The sequence below is a fragment of the Corvus hawaiiensis genome, chromosome 17 (assembly GCF_020740725.1).
Source record: "Corvus hawaiiensis isolate bCorHaw1 chromosome 17, bCorHaw1.pri.cur, whole genome shotgun sequence".
In the NCBI taxonomy this organism is placed as follows: Eukaryota; Metazoa; Chordata; class Aves; order Passeriformes; family Corvidae; genus Corvus; species Corvus hawaiiensis.
In genome coordinates this window covers 8,665,839-8,684,138 of record NC_063229.1, presented here as the reverse complement: position 1 = coordinate 8,684,138, position 18,300 = coordinate 8,665,839, and the positions used below count along the sequence as shown (strand labels likewise).

The 18,300-nt window shown below is 57.6% G+C and overlaps 1 protein-coding gene across 1 annotated transcript; it reads left to right on the top strand.

Moving 5' to 3' along the window:
- Positions 1 to 1,089: 1,089 nt before the first annotated feature.
- On the top strand, positions 1,090 to 14,329 carry TGM2 (transglutaminase 2). Its single transcript, XM_048322048.1, has 13 exons — positions 1,090 to 1,263; positions 3,719 to 3,898; positions 6,124 to 6,366; positions 7,459 to 7,577; positions 8,363 to 8,491; positions 8,956 to 9,136; positions 10,031 to 10,166; positions 10,282 to 10,385; positions 10,508 to 10,747; positions 10,899 to 11,171; positions 12,743 to 12,903; positions 13,139 to 13,275; positions 13,547 to 14,329. The coding sequence occupies exons 1-13, from the start codon at positions 1,254 to 1,256 to the stop codon at positions 13,701 to 13,703; spliced, it is 2,070 nt and encodes a 689-aa protein (XP_048178005.1). The 5' UTR covers positions 1,090 to 1,253; the 3' UTR covers positions 13,704 to 14,329.
- The last annotated feature ends 3,971 nt before the right edge of the window (positions 14,330 to 18,300 follow it).

The following is an 18,300-nucleotide window of genomic DNA, read 5'->3' as shown; positions in this document are numbered from 1 at the left end:
ACACCTGGGAGGGGAAGCGGCTGAGGGGTGTGGGGGAGCAGAAGGGCACCTGTCAGGCTGAGGAGGGTTCCCAGTGACCAGGCTGCAGCATCCTGCACCCATCCAAGGGCCAAACAAGGAGGGTCAGTTCAGGGCTCCACCAGGAACACCCCCCATCCTGGGTCCTGGTCCTGGGCAGCTTAACTCACACGAAGAAAAACCAGTAACTGAGCAAAGTTATTCCAGAAATGCCTCAAGGCTTTGTTCATAACAAGCCATGCTGCTGCTGAGGTACCAGTGCACTCCCAAACCCCAAGAGCCCATGGAGGTGTGGGGTTTCAGCCCTCTGTCCCTGATAGGTGCCCTCTAGTGTGTTGGGTGACCCTTAGGACACACGGGGAGGGCCGGGACAGGCCAGGCAACCCCAGGTAGTACCATTGTCAAGACCCTGAGGCAGGGACCCCCAGGCAGGAGAGGGATGGCCAGCGCGTGGGGCAGGGACTTCCAGGGAATGTGCTGGTCACTGCTTTGTGCACACTTCCATGTCCCAGAGCAACCAGTGCTGTTTCCAACACATCTGCTGTCCAGCAGCAAAGTTTTCAACACATTTTCCCTCCAGATTCCATCTCTCAGGGATGCAGCTACGGGAAGGGGATGCGATTCCCAACAATCACATCCCACCAGGACTGGCCAGGATGGGGACGCAGCCAGAGGAGGGAGAGAACTTTATAAGGAGAAAACAGTCCCGAGTCCTGGCACTTTGCTGGAAGCCACGCAGCCCCCCTCCGCCCCCTTGTTCACCCCTCCTCTTGATCGGCAGCGCGGTCATCTCCTACCCCGGGGCTGTGGGGTCCCGGGAGACTCGGGTGGGGCCAACCCGGGGGGCGCGGGGGCCTGCTGCTTTTCCTTTTTTTTCTTTTTCTTTTTTCTTTTTCTTTTTTTTTTTTTTTTTTTTTTTTTTTTTTGGTGGTTGTTTTCAATAGGTGGGACCTAAACCCGCCCGTTTCCTCGAAACTGTTTTTCCTTTCTTCCCTGCGCCGGCCCGGCCGCGGGGGGGCTGGGGGGGAGAGGGGTGGGTGCGCGGGGGGCGGGCGGGATAAATGGGACGGGCGGTGGGGCCGGACAGCGGGTGGTGAGGGGCAGCTCCCCCGGCATCCGGACCGCGACAAGGACCGGCATCGGCACCGACAGCACTGCCAGCGGAACCGGGACAGGTATCAGGACGTGCATCAGCGGCGGCGCCGGCAGCACCCGCACCGCCCAGCGCCGGCACCATGGCCGAAGGTAGGACCGCGGAGCGAACCCCCGCAGGTGCCGGGCTCGGTCCCGCTCCGCGGGGAGTCCCGACCGGCCGCATCCCCGCCCCAGCCGGCGCTTGGTGCCCCCGCGCCGCTCCCTGCTCGCCTGGGGCTAGAGCCGGTCCCTGAGCCTCAGCCGAAGTCAAGGGCGATGCGGAACGGGAAAGACTAAAGCGGGACGGCGATAAAAAGCCTAGCAGGGTCCGTGCGGGGCATGGCTGTGCCCTTCCCTCCCGACTCTCCCCCGGGCTGGGTGTCGCCAGTACCCGCAGAATGAAGTTTGGTGCTATTTAAAGCTTTCCCGGTAGAGGAGGGTGGACAACTGGGCCGGGAGCGTGTGCCCACGTCCTGGCAGGGTGAGGGGATTTCAGGAGGCTCAGGCAGAAAAAGAGCTTCTGCGCTTCGGGAATCCTGCACGCTTGGCTCGTCAGGGTAGAGACAGCCCTCAGTTCCCACACAGCTGCCCCCGAAGTCCCAGGAAATGGGTCCGTGTGATTCCCACGGGCACGCAGCCTTCTGGGTGAGACGGCATCACTCTGCTCTGCTGTGCCACAGTGCCGCAGGCTGTCCTGGCTCCCAGCACTGCTGTAGCAATACCAACGCAGGTCCCTCGGGTCAGATACTGACCCAGACACAAGCTGAGCCGCTACAGAATCACAGAATTAACTAGGTTGGAAAAGACCTTTGAGAGCATTAAGTCCAACCTATGACCTAACACCACCTTGTCAACTAGACCCTGGCACTAAGTGCCACATCCAGTCTTTTTTTAAATACCTCCAGGGACGGTGGCTCCACCATCTCCCTGGGCAGGCCATTTCAATGCCCAATCACTCTTTCTGTGAAGAATTTTTTCCTAATGTCCAGCCTAAACTTCCCCTGGCACAGCTTAACACTGTGTCCTCTTGTCCCGAACACACTGGGCAGCTCCTGCTCCTGGGTGCCCAGGATCCTGCTACCACTTGCAGCCCCTCAGCGCCCTTCCCACCCATCTCTTGGCACCCATTGGTTTGGGTAGAGGCACTTGTGCTTTGAGAAATCTGCTTTTTGCTAAATCTGCTGAGGATGAACACCCCAGGGTGACTGGGACAAGGAGGAGCTCTGGTCCTGTTCTCTGAACATGCTTATTGTCAGCAAGTTTGGTTCCATGTTAACCATGTGATTCCACTTGTGCAGTCCGTGTTCCATAGCACAGGGCTGTGCTGCTCACAGAGGGAGAGGCAGTGAGGGAGAGGACTTGTCTGTGCTCTGTCCCCACTTCACAGTTCCCATGGACTGGCTGCAGGGACCTTGCCCTTAGTTATGGACAGTTTGAGCAGCTCTTACATCGTGGTGGGGACAGTGACAATCCCACTGCCCTCCACTGGGCCCATACTGCAGAGTCACCTTGCCCAGAGAGCCAGGAGCAGTGTTTTCATTTAGCTTTGGGAATGGTGAGTTCATGGGCTGCTGTTCCCATTTGGCACCGGTCCAAGGAGGGTTTGGTGACTGCCAGAGCTGGTACTGGGAAGGGCATGGCCAGGGAGAGCCGTGGCATGGGGCAGCAAACCGAATATTGCCCATTGATCTACCCAGTCCCTCGCTGGCGCTGAGCTTGCTGTGTGCTCTCCTGCACAGAATGCTTTTTCTTATTCTGGTGATTAATACGTCACCACAGAGCAGTCAGGGGTCAGTGGCCTCAAGTGATGATGAACGACATCTCATTGCTCCAGCACAGCACCTGGGGCAGTGGGGAAGTGGCTGCTGGTGCTCCAGCACACAGCCCTGCCTGGGCTGTGAGCAGAGCAGAGCAGCCTGCACATGTCCGGGGCATCAGACACCCTCTGTCACCGAATCTACACTTGCTCTCACCAATTTGTCAGCAGCTGCAGCACAGTAAAGCTGCTGGAGGCCTGGCTGAGGCACAGGATCGTCCTGGACATTCCTGGGCTCAGTCAGCAGCGCATGCTTGGGGTGGGGGCACACCGACAGCAAAGTGAAAGTGAAAGCCAGTGAAAGGCCCCCTGAGAGCAGAGCTGAGCGCTGGACTTTGCTCCAGTGCTGGGTGCTGTGAGACACAGGCCCAGCACAGCTCTGGCAGCACATGTGATACCACAGAGGCAGCTCCACGGCACAACACAGCACAGCACTGGATCAGGAGGGCAAAAAGTCGCTGTGAGCTCGGCTGCCAAAGCTGTGCCCCTCTCACAGCACACGATGGGAGCCCAGCCCTCAGAGCGCTCCTGAGGGATGCTCAGAGTGTGGCACGGTCACAGTGCCCTTCTGGAGAGATGCTCTGCCAGAGACATCTGGAAGCACAGGGCAGTGTGGGTGGGTAGGCTCAGACCCCTCTCCGAGGTCCCAACCCAGGGCTCAGGGTGGGCGACAGCCACCCCTCCTTCCCAAGCGTCGGGGCTGCGTGGCGTGTCCCAGGGTCAGAGCTGTACGTGCCGCTGCCTTTGCAGAGCTGGTGCTGGAGACATGGGACCTGCACTGCGACCGCAACGGGCAGGAGCACCGGACGGCGGACATGGGCTGCAAGGTGCTGGTGGTGCGGCGGGGGCAGCCCTTCACCATCACCCTGCGCTTCTCGGGCCGCGGCTACGAGGAGGGCGTGGACAAACTCGCCTTCAACGTCGCGACAGGTGAGTGCCGCCACGTTCGTGTCGCGAGGGAGGGCTGTGTAGGTGTCACCACCCTCTGCCCCTGCCGCAGGGCTCACCTGTGCTCCCACGGGGGCTGCACCACGGCACCTGCCCCGTGTCACACAGTCCCTGTTTCCTGCCTGGCAGAGGCTGGCGCTGTGCACAGCTTTTATATCAGAACCAGAAAAAGAGGTAGAAACTCATCTCCTTAATGAAAGTGGAAGAGAAGTGATAAAAAAATAAAACAAGAAGCCACCAGCATCATCACTTCCTCCCCATCCTCCTCCCACGGTCGAGCCAGACTCAGGGCATGCCAGAGCTTCCAGCTCACCAGCAAGTACCTTGGCTGCGGCCAGGATCCTGCCCACCCCTCCTGCCCCTCTGAGAAACGTCAGCAAAGTGTATCTTTTCAGGCAGGGGTATCACAGCATTTCTGCTGATGGGCTTTACACCCAGCCCTGCTGCCCCTCAGACATCCCCAGAGCGAGGTTTGCTCAGGAAACACGAACACTGGAGAAAGGAAATGTTCCCATGGAGCTTCCCCAGCACAGCCCCCTGAGCCAGGCCAGGGCTGGGCTGTGGCTGTCACAGCCAGGGCTGGGTGCAGCCGCCGGGCAGGGGCTCGGGCCCGCCAGCTCAGAGCAAAGTGAGAGGAAACTATTTCTCAGGCAGGCGCTATTTTGGGGCTGAGGCACCATGCTGAGTCAACCCGGCCAGAATTCAAAGTAAAACTGCACCCAAGTTTCCTCGTAGAGTAAAACTCTCCTTTTTCCATCCCAAAAGCTCTGGTGACAAAACAAAACCCAGCACCTCCCAGCTTCACCCTAAACCAGCAGCCCCCTCGGTGCCCTAGCAGCCCCATGGGGGCTGCCCACCCACTCCCACCCCCGGGCTTCTCCAGGCCATGCTACAGCCAGGCAGTCCCGGGCTGGTTTTGCAGGGGGAGTAGCCACAGGCGCAGCCTCCCAGGCCAAGGCACAGGCTGGCAGAGGCTCCTCTGGGCTGGAGCCCAGCACCAGCGCTTGCAGAAAGGGGGCAAAGGTGCTTTGCTGCTCGCAGAGGCACGAGGCAGTGCCACCCCACCGGCCTCAGCACATTCCTCACTGGGGCAGGACCTGGCAAGGCAAGGACTGCCAGACCTGTCCCCCCATCCTGGGACAACAAAGCTACAGAGGTCATGTGCCGCCTCCCACAAGAAAGAGGGGAGGAAGAGTAGAATGAAAACAGAGCTGTGTTTTTGCAGTAGCCGTGTTGGCAGAGCCCCATTCAGGTGCCGGAGTCCAGGGGGATGATGTGGGCTGTGGAGGCAGGAGGAGGAGGAGGAGGAGGGGGACAGGCTCCTACAGCAGCCCCGGGCTGGCTCTTGCCGAAAGGACACCGTGAGCTCAGCCCCAGCCTCCCCGGGAGGAGAAACTGTGTCACTTCCATGAGTTCACGAGTATTTTTGGTGACTGGCCTGGCGTCCCGCCCACGCTGTGGGCGCGGGCTGGTGGGGAACCAGCCGGGGCTGTGCTCCGGCCGGGTGAGTGGACAGCAGTGGCACCGCTGCCTCGGCTGCCGGCCAGGCACTGCATGGCCAGGGAGCTGCGCGGCCGGGCTGGGCGTCACCGCTCCGGGGAGCGGGTCTGGAGCTGGCTCGGTGCAGGTGGCTTGGCCATGGCTGCAGCTTGGAGGGGCCAGCGAGGATCACACTGTCCCAGGCTCGGCGCTTTGGCCACTGAGGTCATCCCTAGTCATGGGATGTTTGCAGCAACGCCTGAGGCTGCACACACATCCTGGGGCACCCAGTGACGGGGGTCTGGGGTTCGTGGCGGGGGTCTGCCAGCCCCCATGCCGTGGGCTGTGGCAGGACCGGGCTATGTGGGTACAGGGACTCAACAGCTCTGCTCAGAGGAGAGGCAGGAGCGGGTGCAGCTGAGAACAGACACCTGGCTCTGGGGTGACCACCAGGGCAAGCACCCCCTGTGCTCTGCTGGCCCAGGGATGCTCATAGGGCGAATCTGTCCCTTCCCAAACAGTGAGAGATGTGTCTGAGCTCCCCTCAGCTGGGCCCTCAGTACCTGACAAACCACAGGGTGAATGTTCCCAGACTGTGACAGCCAAGATCCAGGCAGCTGCCACAGGGGGGGGGGGCTTGGAGCAGGTCCCCTTGGTGCAGCCTCCATGGCAGGGGGCTTCCAGGGGCCCTGGAGCAATGGGAGAACTGACCTACTCCTTCTTGACAGGGCCGTGCCCCAATGAGACATCAGGAACCAGCTTCCACTTTGTCATGACTGACTGCCCGGAGGAATCGTGCTGGAGCGCCGTGAACCAGCAGCAGGACGGGGAGTCCCTTTCTGTCTCCCTCTGCTCCCCACCCAACGCCTGCATCGGCCGCTACAGCATGACCCTGGAGACCCGCACTGACTACCAGGGCTCCAGCTTCCAAATTGGGGACTTTGTCCTGCTCTTCAACCCCTGGCACCCAGGTGGGCTTTCACCTCTCTGAGTCCAGGGATCCCAAGGTTCAGGCAAACACAAGATGCTCCCCAAGCATCACCCCCACAGGTCTCATCCCACTGCAGATCCCAGGTATCCTAAGCCCTGTTCTGAGCTCAGATCTAAGCAGAAACCCTCCCTTTTCTTCCATCTCCACACAATCCCTGCAATAGGTCAGGGCCAAGAGCACCATCCTCACCCTACAACACACACAGCGCCTTTGCCACCACCCCAAACACCCAATGCCCTGTCCAGGCTGCCCCCACCACATGGTGCCCACCACTGTGGTGCTGGTTGTAAAGCCCTGGGCAGTCCCTGGTGCCAGCTCCTGGGCAGGCAGGGGACAGGGGAAAAGCCTCTAAATGCCCCTACTTGCCCCCAGTTGTCCCTAATTGCCCCCACCTGGCCCATTCCCACCCATCCTCACCCAGGCACCCAGCTATGGACTCATTGACAGGGGTATCACTGTCCAGGTGAAATTTGGGCAGCCAGACCCAGAGGGAAGTTTGGCTCAGTGCTGTAAGGTTTAACAGCCCTGGGATTTTCCTCTCTCCTTGTCCTTCCCCTGCTCCTGGACTGGCTGGTTTCCTGGATCTGAAACGTCCCATGCTGGATCTGCAGAGATAAGGGGCCATAGGAAGCTCTGCTCAACCAGGGCTGTCCTGAGCACTGGGGGTGGACGTGTGGGGTTTCCTTCTGCAAACATTTCCAGTAAATGTTGATTTCCACAGCAGGAGCTGCTGCGAATGAAATGGCTTTGGCTGTGCTGAGCCAGCACGCCCACTCCCACTGCTCACTGCACCCCCAGGGAGGTCTCCCCTCCTGAGGAAACATCCATCTCCATTAAATAAAAGGGAGGAAAGACAGAGACATGAGAAAGAATGAAAAGCAAGCCACAAACCCGCTGCAGTTTTCCCATCCACTCTAATCAACCTGGGCTGAAATTCCCCAGCAGCTGTTTAAGGCATGAGTAGTTCCAGCCCCTGGTGCCTCATTTCCCACCGGATCCATCCACAGGGAGGGGGTCAGGAAGCTGTATGTGCAGGGCAGAACCCTGTCCTCATCACTTGCTGTTCCCACAGAGGACACCGTTTTCATGCGTGACGAGAACGAGCGACGTGAGTATGTCCTGTCCCAGCACGGGCTTATCTACCAGGGTACCTGTGATTACATCTTCTCCATCCCGTGGAACTTTGGCCAGGTGAGTGGGCAAGGCCTCCCGGGACCCTTGGGACCCCTGGCTGATCCAGGCCGTGCAGCTCTGGTGCTGCAGGACACAGGGACTGGTGCCACGTGTGTGCCCCTCACAGACATGCACCCCAAATTGCTGTCAGCACCCTGGAGGCCAGCCCTGGGTCAAAGAAACTGGAATCCCATTTCCGAGAGGGAATGTGCTGAATTAAAGATGTGGCAAGACAAGGGGAATGTTTTCCCATGGCTCCTGGGGGCCCCATGGCCATGTGTTCCTAATCGGGGTGGCCCTGCTGTGCCGGGAGCCCATTCCTGATAAGGCATTCCCGGGCACTGTGCCAGGGGTGCCGATAAGGCAGCGCCCACACCCCGAGCAGCAGTCCCCGGGGCACAGGGGTTGCTCAGCCGCCCTCCCGAGCAAAGGGCTGAGTGCCTGCAGGAGTGGGGGTGCCCGTGGCCTCCACAGGACCAGCGCCTCAATTCAAGGAAGGGCTGTGACTCAACTGTGATGGGAAATAGGTTTTCCCGGAGGTCAGGTCCATGCCCTGACCCCCGTGCGGTTACAGGAAGCTACAGTATGTAGGCAGGAGGTCACCCAGGGGCTTCACAGGCTGAGTGGGGACAGTGGGGACGTCACTCAGCGGATGCTGGCGGGGGAGGGGACCCTGAGGAGGTGTGACCCCCATACCCAGCATGTTCTGCTGGCAGGGACATCCCTGAGCCAGAGAGGGAGGACAGAGGTGGCAGAGCCCCTGTGGGGACCTCACACAACCTTTTCTCCCTGCTCTCCACCAGTTCGAGGATGAGATCTTAGACATCTGCCTCAACATGCTGGACATAAACCCCAAACACCTGAGGGACCAGAACCGGGATTGCTCCCGCCGCAATGACCCCGTGTACATTGGCAGGGTGGTGAGCGCCATGGTGAGTCTGGGGTGCACCCGGCAGGGTGGCCCCAGCACCCCACATTCCCTGGGGTGCAAACGCCCCCCAGCTACAGATGTGACAGACAGCATTTGTCACCCCATCAACCCCCCCCCAATTAACACCATTTTCCTTCTCTGGGGTGTTTCCTGTCCCCTTTACATCCTTTCCCTGTTACTGCTCCTATATGTATAAGAACCTTTCCAGAGGAAACAAATAGCAGGGGTGGGCACAGAGCATTCCAGGAGTGGCTTTGGGTAATCACTCCCAAATTCCCAGGCAGGAGGATGTGTTTCTAAAATTCATCCCTAATTTGCACCATGTCCACCCGCATCCCATCAAGCTCTTGCATGGATACAGGATGCTAATGTGGGTGACAGGGCATGTGAATGGGGCAAAGGCTCTCTCTCTCCTTCCCCCGCCTGTTCCTGCCCCTCCATCCCTCCCCTTTTCTCCTGCCACAGGTAAACTGTAATGACGAGGACCGGGGGGTGCTGTTTGGGCGGTGGGACAACCGCTACGAGGATGGGATGAGCCCCATGGCCTGGATTGGGAGTGTGGATATTCTCAAGAGGTGGAAGAAATTTGGGTGCCAGCCAGTCAAGTATGGCCAGTGCTGGGTCTTTGCTGCTGTGGCGTGCACGGGTGAGAGCAGATGCCTCTGGTCTCCCCTTCCCCACAGGACAGGGTCACCCATCTCCCCCCAATCTCCCACCCCAACCCCTACCCTCCATCCACTCCTGGTGCTGCATCCAGAGGGAAGAGCTGCAATCAGCCTGCAATGATTCCTCTGCAATTAGCTCTCTGTTGCTCTAGTTTGTCAGGAAATAGAGGGAAAAAATAATAGAAATTTTTTAAACTCAGTGCTGCCTCCCTGGCCAGGCAGCAAGGGAGGGACTGGGGCAGGCTGGGGTGAGGGAAGTGGCTTTAAGGCCAAGTTTGCAATAAAGGCATGAATCCACTGAGATCAAAATAATGTCATGGCCACCAGGGCAGTCAGACAGGGGAAAAAGAGGAGAACAATTCCTGACGGGCAGCTGCTGGGAAACATTCACATATGCTCGTGCAGCTTTGCCCCAAGAAAAACTCTGCCTGCGAGAGCATTGATGTGTCACAGACAGACGAGACCCTCTTTAGAGGAGAGAAATAGCAGAAAACTAAAGTGGATTTCCAGCGACTCGCAGAGTTTATAGCCTTCCTTTGAAGCACTGTAACTGCCTCCCTGCTCCCTGGGGAGCTCCCTGCGCAGTGAAAGACAGCTGGGAGATGAAATCTGGGGTTCAGCACGGCTGCCCACAGTACCTCTAAAGCTCTCACAGACGCTTTTTGTGCCTTTTTTTTTGCTGCAATATCAAACCCGTCAGGCTGTCAGAGCCAGGTGCCACCCAGCTTGCCCGTGCACTGGCTTCTCCTGGGGATCACTCTTCAGGCACCCCTTTGGCAGGCAAAGGGAAGGGCAGGAGCTGTTCAAACGTGGGGCTCTGTGGGATGGGAGTGGTGCAAACCTGGGCCCATCTCACCCTGCCCTGCTCCCCGCAGTCATGCGGTGCCTGGGAGTCCCCAGCCGGGTGGTGACCAACTACAACTCAGCCCATGACACAAATGCCAACCTGACCATTGACCGCTACGTCAACGAGAAGGGGGAGCAGGAGAGATCATCCTGGGACAAGATCTGGTGAGTGGCATGGCAGGACCCCAGTCTGCCACCCCTGGGCTACTTCTGCCCCTTCTCCAGAGCCTGGCAGGTGCTGGGGGAGGCTGAGACTTCTACCTCCTGGTTTCCCTTGCAGGAACTTCCACTGCTGGGTGGAGTCATGGATGGCCCGTCCAGACCTGGCAGCTGGCTATGATGGGTGGCAGGCGCTGGACCCGACGCCCCAGGAGAAGAGTGAAGGTACAACGTGCTCCACACAGAAGCTCCATCCACCTCACACCCTGACAGCGCTGGGTCTCCCCACCACAGCCACCCCTTGTGGCTGAACCCTGGGGTGGTGACAGTGGCTCTACTCCATGCAGGAGTTTACTGCTGCGGGCCAGCCCCCGTCAAAGCCATCAAAGAGGGTGACATGCAGCTCAAGTACGACATCCCCTTCATCTTTGCGGAGGTGAACGCCGACGTGGTGTACTGGGTGGTGCAGGGCGACGGGATGGAGAAGCAGAGCATCCGATCCTCAGATGTGGGGAAGCACATCAGCACCAAGAGCGTAGGCAGGGACAGCCGGGAGGACATCACCCACAACTACAAATACCCGGAGGGTATGGAGGGTTTCAGGGGCAGAGATGTGCAGGGAGGGATGTCGCTGCTGGGAAACAACCACAGCAGGAGGGCTTCAGGGCTCAGGGCAGAACAGCCCAGACCAGGCCCTCCCCGTACTCCAGGGAATCACAGGGATTTTGTGCACCGCAGGGTCTGAGGAGGAGCGGGCGGTGTTTGAGAAAGCAGAGCATCAGAAGAAGTCCATCGGGGAGGAGGATGAGGGGCTGCACCTCAGGATCAAGGTGTCAGAGGGTGCAAACAAGGGCAGCGACTTCGATGTCTTTGCCGTCGTCAGCAACAACACAGACGAGGAGCGTGTCTGCAGGGTGACGCTGTGCGCCCGCGCCACCAGCCACAACGGCACCGTCGGGCCCCTGTGCGGCCTCACGGACCCAGCTGACATCGACATTGAGCCCAGGGCAGGTAAGAGACCCACTGGTGGTGAAGGGGTTGCTTCACCAGGACCGGGGTCAGGTCAGTCTGTGTTCAGCTGCTCGGTGGGGACATCCTCCTTAGTTAACAACCACTGTGGATTTTTAATCATTATGAGAGGATGAGGAAATTGCTCAGGCAGAAGCTGGAAATGCATTTGGAGCTGGACAAACCACTACTGCTGGAGCTGTCATGCCAAGGGAGCGAGCTGGGCACACTCAGGCTGCCATCCCCAGGCGCTCCATGGCACTGGTCTGCATCCCTACTGCTTTCCCACAGTCTTTGGGCTAGGCTGGGCTCTCTGGTGGGATCTTCCCACATCAGGGAAAGCAGGACTGGCCCGGCTCAGCCCTGAGTGCATGGTCCCAGGCTGGAGGAAGTGAGAAGCACTGAGTTTGCTGGCCAGCAATGCTGAAGTTCTTGGTGTCTCCCTGGGTGGGCATTCGACTACAGAGCTGTCCTGGCACGGCCCCCGAACCTCCCTCGCCCCTGCCACACGTGAACGTCACCATCTGGTCGTTAAGCACAAGTTTGGGTCTATGTGAGTTTGCCAGAGACCCTTCAGGGTTTGGAAAGTCCACACATCTGCTGTCCTGGAACAGCCAAATGTTTACCCTACACTGAGCCCTGCTCCTCACTGGTCCTCTAAAACGAAGAGCTTGGCACTCTGCCAGGTGTTGAGCTGCTTCACAGGCATGAGGAATGTGCTGGCTCTTGCCACCACGGAGGGGAGAGGGATGTGCCTCTGCTCATGCTGGCAGAAGCACTAGCAGGTACTTGGCACCTTTTGCAGGGCTGGATGGGGGAGTGGGGACACGTGCTCACCCTGCTAGAGGAGCCCTGTGGCCTTTGGGGTACTTAACATTCCTGTCCAAAAGTTGATCCATCATCATTTTCTCTGAAACATTAATTACGAGTTCCTGAAACTTCTACCCTCAGCTCCTGCCTCAGAATATAGACCTCAGGACTTCCCAGACTGCATCCTTTAGGGCACCCCAGCACTTTGTGCCAGTGCGGGAAGCCAAGCTTCTTCCTCTCCCCACAGCCTCAGCTGATGCTATGGCACTTCAGATCCTGCCTTGGGAATGCCAGGCTCCATTTCTCATGGTCACAGCTACTCTGGGCTCTTTGTTCCAGGCAACTCTGCCACTGGTTGCCTTCAGCCTCCTTCCCTGTCCTTCCCCCTGGACAGCCCCATCCCCGAAGGACTTTCAGATAAACAGCACTGAGGGCTGAGTGAGGGCAGCTGCCAGGGCCCAGGCTGCCTCCCAGTGCCCACATTGGCTGCCAAGGGCTGACACTCTGGACCCCTGGTGCAGGTGTGACCCTGGAGCCTTGCCGTGGGACATGGCTCCTTCCCATCCCCACACCCTGAACGTCCCTTCTGGCCCTCAGTATTGGAGCCCCAGCCCTGCAGGAACCCCGGTTCCCCTGTCCTTGAAAGGCACATGGAGAAGCTAGGAGCCCAAACCATGCCAGCAGCAGCCGGGTGTCAGTGCAGGACTGTGGGTTCTGGGCTGGAGCTGCTGTGGGTGTTGACCCCTCTCTGCTTCCCCTTCCAGAGAAGAGGGTGCCCCTGCGCATCCTGTACGAAGAGTACAGGGACAAACTGACCCAGGACAACCTCATCAAGGTGGTGGCTCTCCTGAATGATCACCAGACAGGCGACATCCTCGTGGCTGTCAGGGATATTTATGTTGAGAATCCAAAGATCAAGATCAGGGTAAGGGTCCAATGTCCCATCCCAGGCAGGTCTGAGGGGAATGAGTTGCTGTGATCATCTGGGGGGTTGCCCCTGGGGCTTGGGCAGCAGGTCCTGCTTCACTGAGCTTAACTGAGCAGGGCTGCATCCCCTGGGACCTGCATCCTCCTATGGTCCTGCCTCAGCCCCAAGGCAGGGGGAGCACCATGGCTCCCAGGATCAGTGGTGCTTGGGGTCCAACCTTTCCTGCTTGCAGATTTTAGGAGAGCCGATGCAGAATCGGAAGCTGGTGGCAGAGATCAGCCTGGTGAACCCCCTCGCGGTGCCCCTGAATGGCTGCGTGTTCGTGGTGGAGGGCACCGGCCTCACCGACGGGCACTTTGTCAAGGAGCTGTAAGAGCTTTTCCTGCTTCACCTGGCTGGGATGTTGGGAATGGGGTGGATTTTTGTGTCTGGAGCCCCCAGGGAGGGCAGTCATGGGGCACAGCAGGAGCCAGGGCTATGCTGGTCCCTGTTCAGAGCATCCCTAGCCCACACCTCACTGGGGAAGGGGTTGGGCCACCCCACAGGGTCCCTGCTTACCAGGGGCCTGCGGCACCGTGGGCCCTGGGAGGGTGACAAGGGGCTCGGACAAGGGCCACAATGACTCCCTGCCCTCCCACAGTGAGGAGCCGCTGGAGCCGCAGGCGGAGGCCAAATTCCGGATGGATCTGATGCCGCGGCTGTCGGGGCTGCAGAAGCTGATGGTGGACTTTGAGAGTGACCAGCTGACGGGGGTGAAAAGCTACCGCAACGTCATCATCGCACCCCAGCCCATGTGAGCAGCTACCGTGGCCCTCCAGCTGCAGAAACCCTGCCTCGCTGGCCCCCCACCCGCTTTAGCCCAAGGTGGCCCCAGAAGGATGACGGCCAGAGCCCAGCCTGACCCCGGCACAGTGGCAGTGATGCCACGCTCCTCCCTGAGAGCATGGACACGACAAAGGGGCTGCTGGGGTCTGCGGGCTGCTGTGGCAGTCGCTCACTTCACCACTGTTCTCTCACCCTGTGGGGTGGAACATCCTTGTCCCGCCTGTCCCCCAGCACTGGGCACACCGGGACCCCCGTGCCAGCCCCCTCCTCTGTGCCGTGCTGGCAGCCCTGGCACACAGAGCCCATTTCCATAGAGGCAGCAGCAGAACGACCCCTCCAGCCCCCGCCGTTGCCATCCTCTGACTGCAGCTCTATAGAGAGAGATTTTGTACTGTGAGCACAAAGCTGTCTATGCACCATATACCTATAAACCAAATCTAAATAAATACTGCAAATAACCTGCTTGGGTACAGCCGGGCATTGGCTTCGATAACTGTCCTGGCACTGCAGATGCTGCAGGGAGGGATGGGACATTACCTTGATATGAATCAACTATGCAAACACTGAATAAAAACTCTATTTTTCACTTTAAAAGCCAGACCTGGCTCTTCTTGCACTTCCTCTCTCCACAGCAGGACCCAGCAACTCCTTGCCCAGCATCCATGTGGATGGGAGGTGAGTTCTCCCAGCCCAGCACACAGGTGGGGGGGTCATTGCCGTGGCAGGCACTGCAGCCACACTGGCCTCACATTGGCCAACCGCTGTGCCCCAAATCAGCCTGGTCTGGTGTTCTCAGGGTGGTCTGCACTCAGCCCCCAAGGCACCTTCCCAGGTAACTTCTCCCCTGTCAGGAATGGTTCCATATCGTGCACAAAGAACTGGAGAGAGAACACTACAAGTGATCAAACCAACAGGTCTTGCACACCCAGGCTCTGGGCAGAGCTGTCCACCCAGCCTGGGGCAGGTGAAGGGGCAGCTGGATCCCGCACAGGGATGCGGGAGGAGAGTGGGGATTTGTGTCACACCTGGAACCAGGGTCAAAGCTTCACTGAAGGTAAACCACTTTCCATACCAGAAGGGCCCTCCCACACCCTCCCCACAAACAGGGTGGGAACCTCCCTTCTCTTACAAACAAACACCATGAAAACCATCAGAGAGATGGTGGTGTCCGACAGGGTCCCACAGTCACTGCAGCCCCAGGGGATGCACAGGCCCAGGGGGACAGTCTGTGGGACAGGAGGACCCCGCTCACACTGGCTGGTCCCAGTCACCCTGACATTGTGCTGTCTCCCATCCCGGCCATGACTCAGGCTGGATGGGCAGCTGGGAGCGTTTCCCACCAAGGACAGCCCGTTCTCTGACTTCCCTTTCTGTTTATCTTTAGTATGAGATAAAATCTCCATGTGCAGTGCTCCAGACACAGTTGCTGCTTCCCCAAGCATGGCCAGAACTCCCCAAACCCTGGCTCTGCTTTCCCCATGGGAGGCCAAGGACCCATCTCAGCCCCAGCCCCAGCTCCTGCTCCCAGCATGGAACTGGAGTGGGCACAGCAGAGCCCAGGCCTCACGTGCAGCAGCAGATTGTTTGGCCAATAAAGCCTTTCAAGAAAACTCCCCAGGAGAACCACATGAGCCATCTCCCCTTACCCTTTGGAACTTTAACCACCACATCTCCCTGTCCTGCTTTTCTCAAACATAACCCAAAAAGGTTCTTCTTGCACTTCCTCTCTCCACAGCAGGACCCAGCAACTCCTTGCCCAGCATCCATGTGGGGTAGGCTGGGACTCTTGTGGGGTAGAGTAGGGATAGAAGTGGGGAGGTGGGGTCTAGCACAGGGAGGGATGAGGAGTTGCCCAAGCAGCTTTCCCAAGGAGCAGAGCACCCACCCTGTGGCATGGGGACAGGGCAAGAGCTCCAGGAGAGAAAGGAATAGGGGTTCTCTCCTCCTGCATTCAGGGCAAGGGGTGGAGGCCATGCCAGGCCCCAAGTCTGGCAGCACCAACCCCCTAAACACCAGTGCCAAGAGCACATGGAGCCCCAAGGAATCCTGAAGGAGTTAACAGCACGAACCAGCGCTGCCTTCCCTGTCAGGAACATTCCTCAGCCCAGCAATGATGCAGGGCCCCTCTTTAGAGCATTTGTTACTGGGCTCTGCTGCGCCAGGCGTCCAGCTGCTCAGCGCCTGGGTTAAAAATAACCAGCAGCTCCGCTGCTTCGGAGCTGGGTCCTGATAAAATAAACATTAGCACAGCTATTCCTGAAGGTCACTCCCATCCATCTGAGCCTCAGCAGAGCAAGACTGCTCCAACAAGAAGGGAACAGACTCCAAACCCTGCAGTTACAGTTTAGCAGCACGGGTTGGCTTTCAGGGCTGGTTTTTCCTCCATTATCCACAGAGCTGAGATCGACCTCCCTGCGCCCAATCCAGATCACACAGATGTGGTACCACACTGCATCCATCTCCCTGTGCTCATCCTGGATCACTGGCACGGTCCCAGGCTGCGTCCATCAGACCCTTTGGCACTCTCACCCTGCAAGCAGTAAATTATACATTAAATATTTCCAGCATCCATCACGTGGGAGGGTTTGTAATTCAGTGCTAGTCCAAGTGCCAAAGCCAGGCGGGAGCATTCTCGTGGAGGGGAGGTTATGGATATACCTTGGCTCACTGGAGATGCTGACTTGCCAAGAACTGACTGTAAACTCATTTTAGACTTGATGACCTTTAACTTACCTTCATTGATGGATCGAAACTAGAACAAACTCCCATAAATCAGAGCTTTCACAAGAACAAATCTATGGGATTTCCAAATGCTACTGTCTGTCCAAAGCTCTCTCTCCTCCTCCACAAACAGGGGACACATTTTTACTCTCCTTGGTCCAACGAGACAACTGAGGCACCATCAAACAGCAAAAGAGACAATAAAACCCCAATGGCAGGAGGTCCCACTGCACCCTCATGGGAAACCATTCCACAGCCACGGGAGGTGCAGGAGATACTATGGAGAGATGCCTCTTCCAGCATGGCCATCCCGTGGATAACTCCAACAGCCTCTCTGTGCCTGCCAGGCCCCTGATACAGCTTCCTAGGAGAGCACCCCTGTCCATCCCGTGAGGTCCCTGTCCAGCCCCTCACACACACAAACCAGTAAGGACTGATCAGCTGGGCACTGGCAGCAGAGGGATGTGCTGACCCATCAGCTGCTTGTCCCTTCCCAGAACAAGCCTTGTCCTTTCCCAGAAAGACAGAACAAGACTTGCCTCTTCCAGGAAAGAGGTGACAAGACCCTAAATCTGCTTATGATTTACTATCAGTAGTCACACAGCTTTGCTCTGTCAGCAGCATGCTTGGCCACCATGCATCAGCCAAGCTGCAACCCATCACATCTTTGTGCCAAGGGAAAACACTGGGACACGGATTTGCAACCCCTGCCCAGAATCCAACCTCGATGGGCTGTAGAACACTGGTCCCTGAGGCTGCTCTGCACCCAGGAGACATTTCTGTTCCCAAAATGTTCATTTTCCTTATCCATCCTCCTCCCATGCTGGCTGGTCACAGGGTTTCCTGAGTTTTGCCTCAAAACCTGTACATGACCAGCATGACCACGATTCCATCTGCTCCAGCACACAGCCCTTGGCCTTCATTAAACTTCTTCCAAAACATCATTACATGAAGCCACTACTGAAAATACAAAAAAAGAACGTGTTTCCTACCTACTGTTGCCTTCTAGCAGGTGAGACAGAGGCAAAGGATGCCTGTGGCACATCCCTAAAGCCAGCAAAATCAGTGGCAAATACATGTCCTGGCCTCACTCCAACAGACTGGCACCAAGTCTGCTGTGACATTTCATCCAAGTGTTTTACCAGGTCATTTTTTTTTCAGAGCATTAGGGACAGCTTACACTTTTTCCATCTAATCCTAGATAAATATACATAAAGTTTGGAACTGACCAGGAATGTATCAAAACTTGGCCCAAGTAACCAGACAAAGTCCACAGCAGCCTGCCCTGGGTCAAAACGTTGGCAGCACAACTACCCACCCTCTGCCCACAAGAAGCCTCCAGCACCCCAAGGCTCTGCCAGCCCTTCCTCATCACCATGACAACCTGGGATCTCACAGACTGACCTGTCAGTTAGTCAGGAGCGAGTCCCTCACCTTGTACAGGTGCATAAGCCACCATTCCTTGGTTACACAGTAGGGCATGCACACCAGTGCACTGAAGTACTGAACTGCAAAGACAGATGCCTAACAGTCAAATATTTTTGGAGGCGTTTGTTCCAGCTCTTAAAAAAACAACAAAAACCTGATTTGCAAAGGCAAGGAAGGACAGCCAGTACCTTGTCACATTTGTCTTTGAAAACCTCACCTTAGTTCCTGCAACACCACGCAAAGGTGGTTTTCATGGGGAGGATGGGGAGGAACCACACCAGCTCCCTCCTGCTCCCACAACACAGCCCAACCTCCGCATGGCTTTGTGAAAGCAGTGCTAAATATAATCTCGCCTTTAAGGGAGGATTTGTAAATCAGTATAAAACATAATCCGCTTTGCAGATACTCTCCAAGGCATAT